The sequence below is a fragment of the Phacochoerus africanus genome, chromosome 11, assembly GCF_016906955.1.
Source record: "Phacochoerus africanus isolate WHEZ1 chromosome 11, ROS_Pafr_v1, whole genome shotgun sequence".
In the NCBI taxonomy this organism is placed as follows: Eukaryota; Metazoa; Chordata; class Mammalia; order Artiodactyla; family Suidae; genus Phacochoerus; species Phacochoerus africanus.
In genome coordinates, this window is record NC_062554.1 from 30,988,654 (window position 1) to 31,001,609 (window position 12,956).

Below are 12,956 nucleotides of genomic sequence, written 5' to 3' on the forward strand. Positions count from 1 at the left end.
TGCTGCTTCTTTTCCAGAATTTGATACATTGAATGTTAATTTCTTGCTTACTTATCTGTTGTTCCCTCTAATAGATCCTTGTATCCTTGTAATTCGTAAGGATAGGAACTGGGGTTTATTCCTCACTGTATCCCAGAAGCATTCTGCAGTGCCTAAAATACAGAAGCTATTCAATAAGCAGTTGATAAATCAGACTGACACACCTCACTCTGTCTCTTGCTTCCAGCCATTCACTGCCCTAATTCCTACCTCTTTCAGGCCTCAGCTTAGATATCATTTTCTCCAGGAAAGCATGTCTCCATTAGAACTATCTCCTTTAATTATAATTATATGTATATTTGTTTTTCCTATTAAAAGGATGATCATTTCACTACCAAGGTATAGGTAGACTTTTAAGTTTCTTTACGTTTTTTTAAGCAGATAATCTGAATGCCCCATATCTGTTTAAAATTTTTAATTTATAGTTTAAAATCTTCAGACAAAGAAAACTCCAGGGCTTGATACCTTTACAGAAAAATTCTATCAAAAATTTAAGGAATAATGATTTGCACAAATTTAGAGATTTGAAGAAGAGGGATACTTCCCAGTTCTCTCTACAATACCAGAAATACTCTGAAAACAAAACCAGACAAAAAGAAAGTAAAATTATAGACCAATATCTCTTAAGAACAGAAATGCAAAATTCTTGACAAAGAAGAATAAAGTGAGAGGAATTGCTCTTCCCAATATTAAGGATTATTACATAGCTATGATAATGTGGTATTGGTTGAGGAATAGACATATAGACTACTGAAACAGATGCATGCAAACATTACCTTGTGTTACCTTGTGACAAAAGGAAAATTCAATTCAGTAAAGAAAGGATAGCTTTTTCATAAATGGTGCTAGGGCCACTGGACATCTTGAGGCAGGAACAGAAACAAAAAAAAGTCCCTTCAAACTAAGTGTCATTTATATATATATATATCATTAACCATCAGAGAAATGCAAGCTAAAACCACAAGGAGACATTAATATATACCTAACAAAATGGCTTTTAAAAAAGTAACACACGGGAGTTCCCATCATGGCGCAGCAGAAACAATCCTACTAGGAACCATGAGGTTGCGGGTTCGATCCCTGGCCTAGCTCAGTGGGTTCAGGATCTGGCATTGCCATCAGCTGTGGTGTAGATTACAGTTGCAGCTCGGATCTGGCATTGCCATCAGCTGTGGTGTAGGTTGCAGTTGCAGCTCGGATCTGGCATTGCTGTGGCTGTGGTGTAGGCCAGCAGCAACAGCTCCGATTAGACCTCTAGCCTAGGAACCTCCATATGCCGCGGGTGCAGCCCTACAAAGACGAAAAGACCAAAAAAAAAAAAAAAAAGAGTAACAACAACACCCAATGCTAGTGAGGATGTGGACAAAGTGGATCATTCATTCATTTATTCATTCATAGTATGAATGCAAAATGATACATTCTGGAAAATGGGTTGGCAGTTTCTTATAAAACTATATCTGCAACTACTATATGACTGATCGGTTATACTCTTGGGCATTTATCCCAAATGAAAGATGTTCATGCACAAGCCTGTACAGGAGTGATCATAGAATTTTATTTGTAATAATATCAAAAATTAGAATCAGCCCAGGTGTCCTTCATTAGGGGAATGGTTAAACAAACTGTGGTATGTATATCATGGAATATTGGTCAGCAATAAAAAGAAATAAACTACTGATACACACAACAATTTGGATTAATCTCCAGGGAATTAAGCTGAAAGAGTGAAAAAGCCAGTTCCCAATAGTTACATATTATAAGATTTCATTTATGTAACACTTTTGAAAGGAAAAAACTTATAAACAGAGGGCAAAGTGGTGGTTACCAGGAATGAGGAACTAGGGGGTAGAGATGCTGGTGGTGGTGTGGGATGAAGGTAGATATGGCTGTGAAAGGACAAGCGAGTTTTGTGGTATTAGAACTGTTCAATATCCTGACTGTGGTGGTGGATATACAAACACAAAATGAAAACATTGTATAGAACTTAAAACACACACAAATGAATATTTAAAACCGGGAATATCTAAATATGATTAATGGATTGAATTAATATCAGTATCCTGGATGTATTATTATACTCTAATTTTTCAAAATGTTACCATTGAGAGAGACTGAAAAAAGTTTACAGAGGCTCTATCTGTATTATTTCTTAAAACTGCACGATTCTCTATAATTATCAAAATCCTTCATATAAATAAATACATTGATTAATTTAAAATAGTACTCTAGCATCAAAAATACAAGGATAAATCTGACAAAAGATATCTAAAACCTGTTGACTGATAACTACAAAATATTGCTTAGAGGAATTTTAAAAACCTAAATAAAATGAGATGCATCATGTTCATCTTCGTGGATTGTAAAGCAGTATTATTAACATGTTAATTTTTCTACAAATTGAGCTGTGGTTTCACTGAAATTCCAATTGAAATCATAGTCAGCTTTTCAAAATTGACAAGCGAATTGCAAAATTCATATGCAAATGCAAAGATATAAAACAGCTTTGAAAAAGAGCAAAGTAGAAGGAATTAACCAACTTACCTGACTTTAAGATATATCATAATGCTATAGTAATCAAGACAGTGTGGTTTTGGCATGAAGATAGATAAGCAGATCAAGGGAACAGCAAAGAGAGTTAAGTGGTTGACCTACAAATATATGGCCAGTTGATTTCTGACAATGATGAAAAGGCCATGGAGAAAGGAAAGTCTTTCCCAAATGATAGCATGGAACAACTGGCTAATCATACACTAGATAAATAAACAGATATACACTTCATAGTGTAAACAAAAAGTAACTCAAAATGAATCATAGAAATAAACATGAAGCTTAAAACTATAAAATTTCTAAAAGAAAACAGAAAAATTTTGTGATCTTTGGTTAGGTAAACATTGCTTAGTACAAATAATAAAAGCATAAATTAAATTGGACTTCATCAACCAAGAACTTCTACTGTTGGAAAAATGCTAAGGCATGCCAGAATCTGTTCAAAAATATTTTCTAATCTCATACCTGCAAAATGAGTTATATCTAGAATATAAAAAGACCTCAAACCTCAATAACAACTCAAAAAAACTGGTAAAATATTCAAACACTCTCTTCACCCAAGAAGATACACTGATGGAAAATAAGCAAATGTAAAGCTGCTCGACATCTTAGTCATTAGGGAAATGGAACCTAAAACAGCAATGAGATTCTAGTATCTACTTATGATAATAGCTAAAATTTTAAAATTGAGCATATCAAGTGTTGTAATAACTGTCACACAGGGCTGCTAGAAATGTAAAGTGGTACAAACATGTTGAAACAGTATGGCAGCTTCTTAAAAAGTTAAGCACTGAACATAAACCAGATGATGTAGTCATTGCAGGTCTAAGTATTTATCCAAAATAAATACAGAAGCAAAAAAAAAGGCATATATCCATAAAAATATATATACAAATGTTCATAGCAGCTTTCTATGTAATACCCACAGTGCTAATGGTTTCATGACTGCATCTATGGGTAAGAAGTTTTCAAAGTGTACACTTTAAATATGTGAGCTTATTATAACCCCATTATACATTAATGAAGCTGTTGAAAAAAATCATCCTAAAACAAAGATCAGATTGTTTTCTTAGTATACCAGATCCTGCATGATCTTGCTCTCTATCTATCTTTCCAGTCTCACCTCAGGCCACTTCCTGCTCCCCCCTTTACATCTGCCATCATAATTGGCCATTTGGTTCTCCAAAGTTTTGTGATCTTTTCCATCACTGCAGAGGCAAATCTCATTCCCTCTGCTTTCCCACACTTTGCCTCGTTAACTCTAATCCCTCAGTTCTCAGCTCAATACTTTCCTCACAAAAGATTCATCAAACACCCGAAATAGTTAAGATTTTCATAGTGAGAACTTTCTCTGGCATGCTCTTACTTTTTCTTTTTTAAAATTTGTCACAAATTTTATTTCAGTTTTTGAGTAGATTTTCAACAAATGTCCACACACACCACAAAAATACAGTAATTTACAAAAATTTTTAAGTTAATACTTTTAAAGAACAAGTTAGATATAATTATGACCATTTTACATATGAGGAAAGAGATTGAGTAACATTAGTCAACACCAACGATTTGAGCCCAACCCTCTATAATTTAAAGCACATCGTCTTAATTAGTAATGAGTAATTCTATGATATGATATCCACTATGATATGATGCCAGAATCAGGAAGTCTGAGCATGAGCTCTATATATTAAAGCTGCAGGTATATAGAAAAGCACTATGATATGATGCCAGCATCAGGAAGTCAGAGCATGAGCTCTGTATATTAAAGCTGCAGGTATACAGATAAGCACTTAAGAAAATCTAGGTTATATTGTCTGATGGATAAGCACACTGCCTTCCTAGGTAGAGTGTGGTGCAGAGTAGGTTACCAAGGCAGAGAGCCAATAATTAAGGGCTAGATAAGAACCATGACACCTCAAGGTCTAGGCAGAACTCCTGGAGAAGTTTAGAGACCAGAATAGGATAATTTTTTTTTGATCCTGAGTGCTGAATGTTGGTTTGCATTTCTCAAGTTTCCCCTTGTCCGCAACAGACCTTCACCTTACCACCTCACTCCAAGTTCAAGGACATCTCAGAAGAATTAATCTCTAGATCTGAAGATTCCAAATGTAGGAGTCACATAGTAATAGCATAGGGGAGAAGATAAATATAAGGAGGCTGGAAATTGCAAAGAAATATTAATTCAGTGTTCAATTATCTACATATTTATGTTTGCAATAGCCACACATTATAATGTCAATTGCATTCATTGTTTATTGTATTTCTTTTCTTTTTTTTTTCTTTTTAGGGCTGCACTTGTGGCATATTTCTTCTTTTCTAAATTAAAAGAAATAGCTTATCTGATAAGGATTTGCAATTCGAATCAGTAGACGGCTTTTGGTTAAAGGACAATGCCATTGAAGTATAAAAATCACCCTGGAATTCAAAATTCCTCATACTCCAAGTGGCTCGGTGGCCTAAAGTACAGGAGCATTCATAAACTATCTTTAAAAGGAGAATATAATATATTGCCTCCTGTCAGTAAGAAAAGACGTATCTTAAATCAAGAGCTGAAATACTGCCAGAATCTAAGATACATGTATTTCTTTAAAGGAGGTAAATTTTTAAGCCAAACTTCTCACTTGCTAGATTAGAATTTACACCAGTTAGTAAAATCTAGACATTTTCAAGATATTTATAATCTGCACAAATTGTAGTAATTTAGCTGTATTTCAATAAAGTTTGTCATTCTCACAAGAGAATGCCTACTTGTTTATAAAAAGTATAATTTTTGCTTTCAGATATATCTTTTTATAGCATGTGTATCGTCAGGATGAAATGGAATAAATACACTTTATTCCGTTTTTATGGAAACACCAGTATCTAAAAATGAACAGAATTTTTTATTGACCATCTTGAATGGATTATATAACTTTAAAGAGCACTGTGTTTTCCAAATGTCTCATTATTATCCTTCCTAGACATAAGCTGCAGTCAAATTCTAGTTTGGCTTGCTTCTAAATTTGTCTCCCTTCTCACACATCGTAAATCAAATTTGGTTCATACTGAAAAGAGCATGATGTTTTTAAAGTGTTTTCTTTGTTGATGGCAAAATTTAAATACAAATTAATAAGCAATATTCAGCAGCATTGAGTCTAATATAGTTGTAAAAATCTCAATGCTGTCCATAGCTGTCAGTTCTAGACTGATTTGCAAAATTTAATACACATTTTAAAATAACGTAAAGGATGTTGACTAAACAGATTTAGGCATTATTCTTGTGTCATTATGATAGAGTCACAGTTTCCTTGGTCCCTGTCCCGCCCTGGCAAAGCATTAGAACAGTGGATGCTTTACAAATTTATTGAAACAACAGTACTCTTTGAGAGAGAGAGAGAACTCACAAGTGCACAGGTTAAAAAGACGGCCTGACTCACTCTGCAATTGTCTTTATATCTCACAGTGCAGACCTGAGTGGAGACCCAACCTCTCCTGCCCCATCCCCCATGAGGTGCATGAGCACTGTGTGTTGTTTGATATTGTATGGAGCATATTTGATCTTCTCATTGGTCTTGGGCAAGATACCTTATTTGCATGGGGAACAGGTTATATAGAGACAAGGTGAGGAATGAGCAACATTCCTTCTCTAGTGGGAGTAAGCAGCTCAGGCTGGTCAAGGTGAAGGAAGGGGCATTACAATAAGACACAGCCAGAGGCTTTTGGGTTTAAGCTCCTTGAAGGGGACTTGAAGCCTATAACATTAATATTTTAATATTATCATGTTGCCATGAAATAAACTATTCTTTTCAGGACTAGGAGGATCCAATTTTAGGGTTTTAAGTTCAATGGGATCACTGGTTTTCTACCAAAATCAGAATAAACTGTTACTTCCTCCTTCCTAAAAAAAGTCAATCTAAATTCTAGTAGCATATCAAATAAAGCCATAACAGCCATTTCTATTATGTCTCAGATTGCTTCAGTAGGTTGACATACTGGTGAAATAATAGGTTATATTTGAGGAGCATAAGAGGGAGAATAGAACAAAAATTCTAATTAAATTTGAAATCCGTGTAGTTCTGGAATGATGACTATACAAGAGAATATGGTAATCCTGAATGTCAACCTCATTTTCACTGAACTTCTAAAAATTTTTAATAACGCTTTAATTTTTCACCTCCATAGACGTCTCAATGTCTACTTTTAACAAAGTTCTCCAAAAAGCTCAAATGCAAACTCAGACTTCACATTTTTATGTTTAAAAAGTGCAGTGTGAGCAGCCCAGGTTTCAGGTATCAGGTTTCATTTTCATGCCCTTGCTGCATGGGCTACACTGTAGAAAAACTACCATAAATCATCTTGAGGCCATATGCAATTAATTTTGTGTTCTATACTTGTCCTTCTGTGTGTTTTTATGCTGTTTCTTTTTATGTTTGATTTTTGAGGTCACTCATGGTTTGAGGTGAAATACCCAAGCTTAATACTAAAATATTGCTGGGTGATACTATAGTATAAGTTTTAATAACCAAATTCAGGGTCACCTTTTTTCCACAAGTTTTAAAATTCACTGTCATAAAAGTGTCAAAAGAAAAATAACTTGTAACTCCTTAACCCTTTTAAATCTAACAAGATATTAAGTGGGTTTATTGCATAATTTCTTGAAGGGCAAAACATTTCTACTATCACTGCGTATTTTCACAGTGATCCTTTATCTTATTTATTATTACCTTGGAAGTGGTTTCAGATTTCATCAGAGTTTCTTACCACTTAGCTGATATGCTGTAAAACAGGGGGAAAAAAAAACCTTTTTAATAATTTTCAGAATAGCTATTCTTCCAGACGGGAGTCTGCGGATCCTAAATGCTTCTAAATCAGATGAGGGAAAGTACGTTTGCCAAGGGGAAAATGTCTTTGGTTCTGCTGAAATCATAGCTTCAATATCTGTAAAAGGTAAGAAAATGTGGCTGATTTATAAAGCACAGTTTCATGGCCTTATCAGAAAGTATAGAAATAATGTGCATGCATGTATGTTTGCATGTATGTGTGTGCATGCTCCTGTTGATAAAATGCATTGTAAACATAAAACCAGCACAGCCAGATTGTCCCTTTCCATTATTTAAGGAACTATGAAGGAAGGAATACCTCATCTTGTTGGTAGATATTTAAATATTTCACTCTGAACAAAACAGAGGAGTGGATAAAGAAAGCTTTCTGAAGTTTTAATTGGGGGTCTCAAAATTTAAAGCTATGCCAAGAATATAACAATGTTTTCTTATGGTTGCCAAAGGAAGGGGAGGGAGTGGGATGGACTGGGAGTTTGGGATTAGTAGATGTAAAGTATGACATTTAGAATGGATAAGCAATGAGGTCCTGTTGTATAGCCCAGTGAACTATATCCAGTCTCCTGAGACAGACCATGATAGAAGATAATGTGAGAAAAAGAATGTATGTATGTATAACTGGGTCACTTTGCTGTATAGAAGAAATTGACAGAACTTTGTAAATCAATTATAGTAAAACATTTAAAAAAAAAAGTTATCTTCTTGGGAGTTCCCTTTGTGGCTCCGAGGTTAATGAACCCAACTGAGATACATGAGGATATGGATTTGATCCCTGGTCTTGTTCAGTGGGTTAAGGATCCAGAGTTGCTGTGAGCTGTGGTGTAGGTCGCAGATGAGGCTCAGATCCTGCGTTGCTGTGGCTGTGGTGCAGCTGCAGCTGTGGCTCCAATTTGACCCCTAGCCTGGGTATTTCCATATACCATGAGTGTGGCCCTAAAAGGCAAAAAAAAAAAAAAGTTATCTTCTTAAAATTAATTTTAGCATCATCAGTAGTTTCCTTTGTCACCACTTTGACTGGGATTTGAGGCAATGAGGAGTAGCAGAGGGAGGACATGAACGTGTGGTGTTGGGATATATATTAGATGAACTGAAAGCAGAGCTATTCTTTGATGTCTGCATCAACAGAATTTTTTATAGACGGTCATCTTTTTATATATTATAAATATTACTGCTTAAATGTATCCATTAGTTTTCTAGTTCTAAAATTTATTCCAAGTCTAGAGCCACCTTTTGAGACTACCTGTCATTATTCATACAAAGAGAATCTCCTATCTTTGGCAGTCTCTTCACTTGGCAAAGGAATATTTTGTGCAATTGAAGTATATCACTATTTTTTTCCACTTACACATGTAGTATATAATGAATCATACTTTGGCCACAAAATAATATAGAAGTGCTAATTTTTCTCTTTCTTTAGAAATAGAAATGTGGATTCCCACTGTGGCACAGTGGGTTAAGAATCTGACTGCAGCGACTCAGGCTACTGTAGAGACCTGGGTTTGGTCTCCAGCTGGACACAGCTGGTTAAAGGATCAGGCATTGCTGCAGATGCAGCATAAGTTGCAGCTGTGGCTCTGATTCAGTTCCTGGCCTGGAAATTTTCATATGCCGAAGATGCAGCCATAAAAATAAAATAAAATAAAATTTTAAAAAAGAAATAGAAATGTAATTAAAATAGCTAGCACGATGATATTTTAGAAAAGAGGCAAAGATCCATGGAAGGAAGGAACATAATTTTTAAAATGTCTTCACTTATACATAAACTGGAATCCAACTCAGTCTTTTAGTCCAGGTCTTATTCCTTGTGTGTGCTTATTAAACTACCTTTTTCAAAATGAGGCAATGCTGGAGCCACAGACTTTAAATAATAATAATAACACAAAAAGTTCTCTATTAATCATGAGTTAAATGGAACATTTAGTTACTCAGACCATTCCAAGTTTCAGCTGCAGTATGCTGTGATTACCTGTCTTCTCTGATAAAGCCAGAATTTAGAATGCCACCCAGAATATCTGACTTCCAAAATGTTAGTATTTACAGTGGCATTTCTTTCCTGGTATCACTCTTTTTCCTCCCAGAGACTGCTTAGAAGGATGAGGCATATTCAAGGATCTTAATCAGTGGTTAACAATGGTGCTTTATCAGACTATGCTATTGCCAAGAAAAGAGCTGAAAGAGAAAAATTAGAAAATTAGGTTAATTATTAATCATTTGTGTCAGTCTTCTTGAGCTGTCTACAATCAGGAATCTTAATTAGGAAAAAAAGACAAAATCAGGAGTTCCTGTTGTGGCTCAGTGGTTAATGAATCCGACCAGGAACCATGAGGTTGCGGGTTCGGTCCCTGGCCTCACTCAGTGGGTTAAGGATCCAGTGTTGCCGTGAGCTGTGGTGTAGGTTGCAGACGCGGCTCAGATCCTGAGTTACTGTGGCTCTGGCATAGGCCAGTGGCTACAGCTCCGATTAGACCCCTAGTCTGGGAACTTCCATATGCCGGGGGAGCAGCCCTAGAAAAGGCAAAAAGACAGGAAAAAAAAAAAGACAAAACGAAGTTCTGTCTCCATCACCTCCCTACTTTATTTAAAAAAATATATGTGCGTTCCCATTGTGGCTCAGCAGTAGCAAACCAGACTAGTATCCATGAGGATGCGGTTTGATTGCTGGCCTTGCTCTGCAGGTTAAGTATCAGTCAGGCATTGCCATGAGCTGAGGTGTAGGCTGGCAGCTGCAGCTAGCTCTGATTAGACCCCTGGCCTGAGAACTTCCATATGCCGCAGGTGCAGCCCTAAAAAGCAAAAAAGAAAAAAATTGAATTGCAGTTATTTGATCATTAGCTTACATTAGCTAAAATAACCCTTAGGTGTATAGCTGGTATTAGGTTAAAAATTACTCTAAACCCAATAAAAATGTATCTTTTAATTTAACTGAGTAAAATATTTTTCTCAAAAAACTTCTCTATCCAACATTTTGCTTTTTTTTTTTTTTTTTTTTTTTTAAGATATGGAAGGACCCACATCTATCAAAGGTCATACTTTATAATCAGCCAGAAGTGCCTCTTCTATTCCTTCTGTGCTTATAAGGAAGATTTTGTAAACTATAAAGTAAATATAAGGTGGTACAGTAGTGGTATTATAATTTTATCTGTTATTGAAGGGAGGTACTTCATGTAACCTTTAAAGAAGTGCAGTCACTTGAATTATTCCTCCTTCTATATGAAGCATTTTTTATTGTGAAAATCCTTTTATTTATACTTGATGATCCTTGAAGGTGGACAGGGAGGCTACGGCTTGGCTTCTTTTCTCTAATGTTCCTCCTTCCAGAATGCCAAATGCCGTTTCTACTTAGGTAGTCTTTCCTCTTTTCCATCCAAGCTGACTTCTTAGGAACAGGGACTTTTAAATTTAAATCATCAGTCCCCTACAAATGCATAGTAAAATGCCCTAGCATACAAAGGGTCATATATCAATTAATAATAGTTTATTAAAAGATGTGTATCTGAAGCAACTATATTCCATAGATACCTTGTTTAAGTTTTTCTCTATTATTTAAAATAGAAAATGCAGGGAAATACTGTGTTATGTTAATTAATGTATCTTTATTTCTATAGAACCTACAAGAATAGAACTTACGCCTAAAAGAACAGAGTTGACGGTGGGAGAAAGCATCGTCCTTAATTGCAAAGCAATTCACGATGCTAGCTTGGATGTCACTTTCTACTGGACACTAAAAGGACAGCCTATCGATTTCCAGAAGGAAGGTGGACATTTTGAAAGCATCAGGGCCGTAAGTCAATGCAATTTTATTCTTTTAGTAATGATAATTTTAGAAATATAGCCTCAAATGTAAAAACTTTCTTATCTATGGGATGTTAAGGAAAAATAGGAAAAGAATCAAACTGACTTAAACAACTACTTTATTTCATGATTTTATGTTATGTCAGACAAAAAGTAATACTTATTTAAACCTCCCTAGTAAGAAATTAGGACTACTTCAGTATGCAAATCTGGTTTCTTTGCCATTTTTATTTATTTGATTACTATTCTTAATATTTACACTTTACTTCTTAAAATGTATGTGATTTCATATACTGTCTAGTGTTATTTAAAGCATTCTTAGTAATTATGAATGCAATAAATACATGAAATAAGCTGCCTGTCCTTATCCTGAAGAAATAGTAATTCTTGGAGATTCCTTAATCTCTCACAGGCTACAGAGTTTAGACATCAAACCCAAAGTCAGAAATGCACATTAGCTGTAGATAAGCATTCACAGACATGCTCATTTCTCCTTTGCTAAATCTTTCCTTATAATATCTTCTTTTATACTACATATTTATGTGACAATCAACTAAATTGAGTAAGAAATCTTTTGAACCAAACCCTGTAGTATCATGACAGTGTCTTAACTCAACAGAGAAGTGAAAAAAAAAAAAATCTTTTCTGCCCATTGGCTTAAGACATAAAAGAATTAACATAATGACAGAGAGGGAGAGAGAAAGATGGATGGAACTAGGGTGACAGAAAGATTTTGTCTGGAATATCCCCTCTATATTGGTTAAAGAGATGGATTTAGATGAAATGTATGCCTACAGTCCAATTTAATATGCTGCCACATAGTTATTAATACCAGTTTATTCTTCTCTAAGCACTTTGGGAAGCACTAGAAGACCACAGCTATAATAAGCCGAAACATATAAAACTCAGTTTAGATTGAATTTTATTTTAAAGGTAATGTGATACAGAGGAAAAAGTCCTCAACCCAAAGTCAGGAATTTTCTGGATCAGGTCCTCGCTCAAGGCTTGACCAGCTGTATAACAAAAAGCCAGTTACTTGACTTGTCTGGGCATTAATCTCATAGAGAACTAAACTGAGGGAGTTGGACCAGATAATTTCTGAGATCCCCTCTCACTCTAGAATTCAATAAATTTATATTAGTAGAATAGTAAGGATGAACTCTGTTGCATTTGCCAATGTAACCAAAATCAAACAATTTCTTCTAAATTATTCCTTTTATCCTGACTTACTTTGCAGTTAATGAGAGACTATATAAGTAAGAAACAATTACCAATTGCATTGTTCAAATCTCATTAAATAAATTAATTTTAATTGTTAATGGTTATGGTATATACAAAATATTTAGATCAAGTGAAGTTAAACTTATTTTCCTTTAATTTGTAATTTTCCCTTTTTCTTTACTTTGGGGTGATCATTCCTTCAAGGCTGTGAATAAATTTTCTGCTATGAATGTCATAAAACAAAACCAGAAAAATATGATACAAAAATATTACATTTGAAAACAAAAAATTTATCATCAAAAATATATATTCTAAGGATTATTTGTAAACATTCATTTTGAGAGATCAGATATATAAAGTAAAATATGTCTCAAATAAATTTTAGTTTTTCTTCATAGAAGCAGGCTCACTTTTTATTTTAAAATATCAATAGAGAAATTAACAGTCCTGGTAAAATTATATGAATTCTTGTTTTTGTCTCTTAGACATTACCACTTTAGTTTCATGTCATTCATTTGTATCAATAAGTACCTTTAATCCTTT

The 12,956-nt window shown here is 34.7% G+C and overlaps 1 protein-coding gene across 1 annotated transcript in view; it reads left to right on the forward strand.

Annotated features, from left to right (window-relative positions):
* The window catches only part of CNTN5 (contactin 5), a 435,777-nt gene that overhangs the window by 290,224 nt on the left and 132,597 nt on the right, over positions 1–12,956 (forward strand). Inside the window, exons 12-13 of the mRNA XM_047754347.1 lie at positions 7,382–7,509; positions 11,006–11,181. Coding sequence (XP_047610303.1) covers positions 7,382–7,509; positions 11,006–11,181 — 304 coding nt within the window. The remainder of the gene's footprint in view (positions 1–7,381; positions 7,510–11,005; positions 11,182–12,956) is intronic.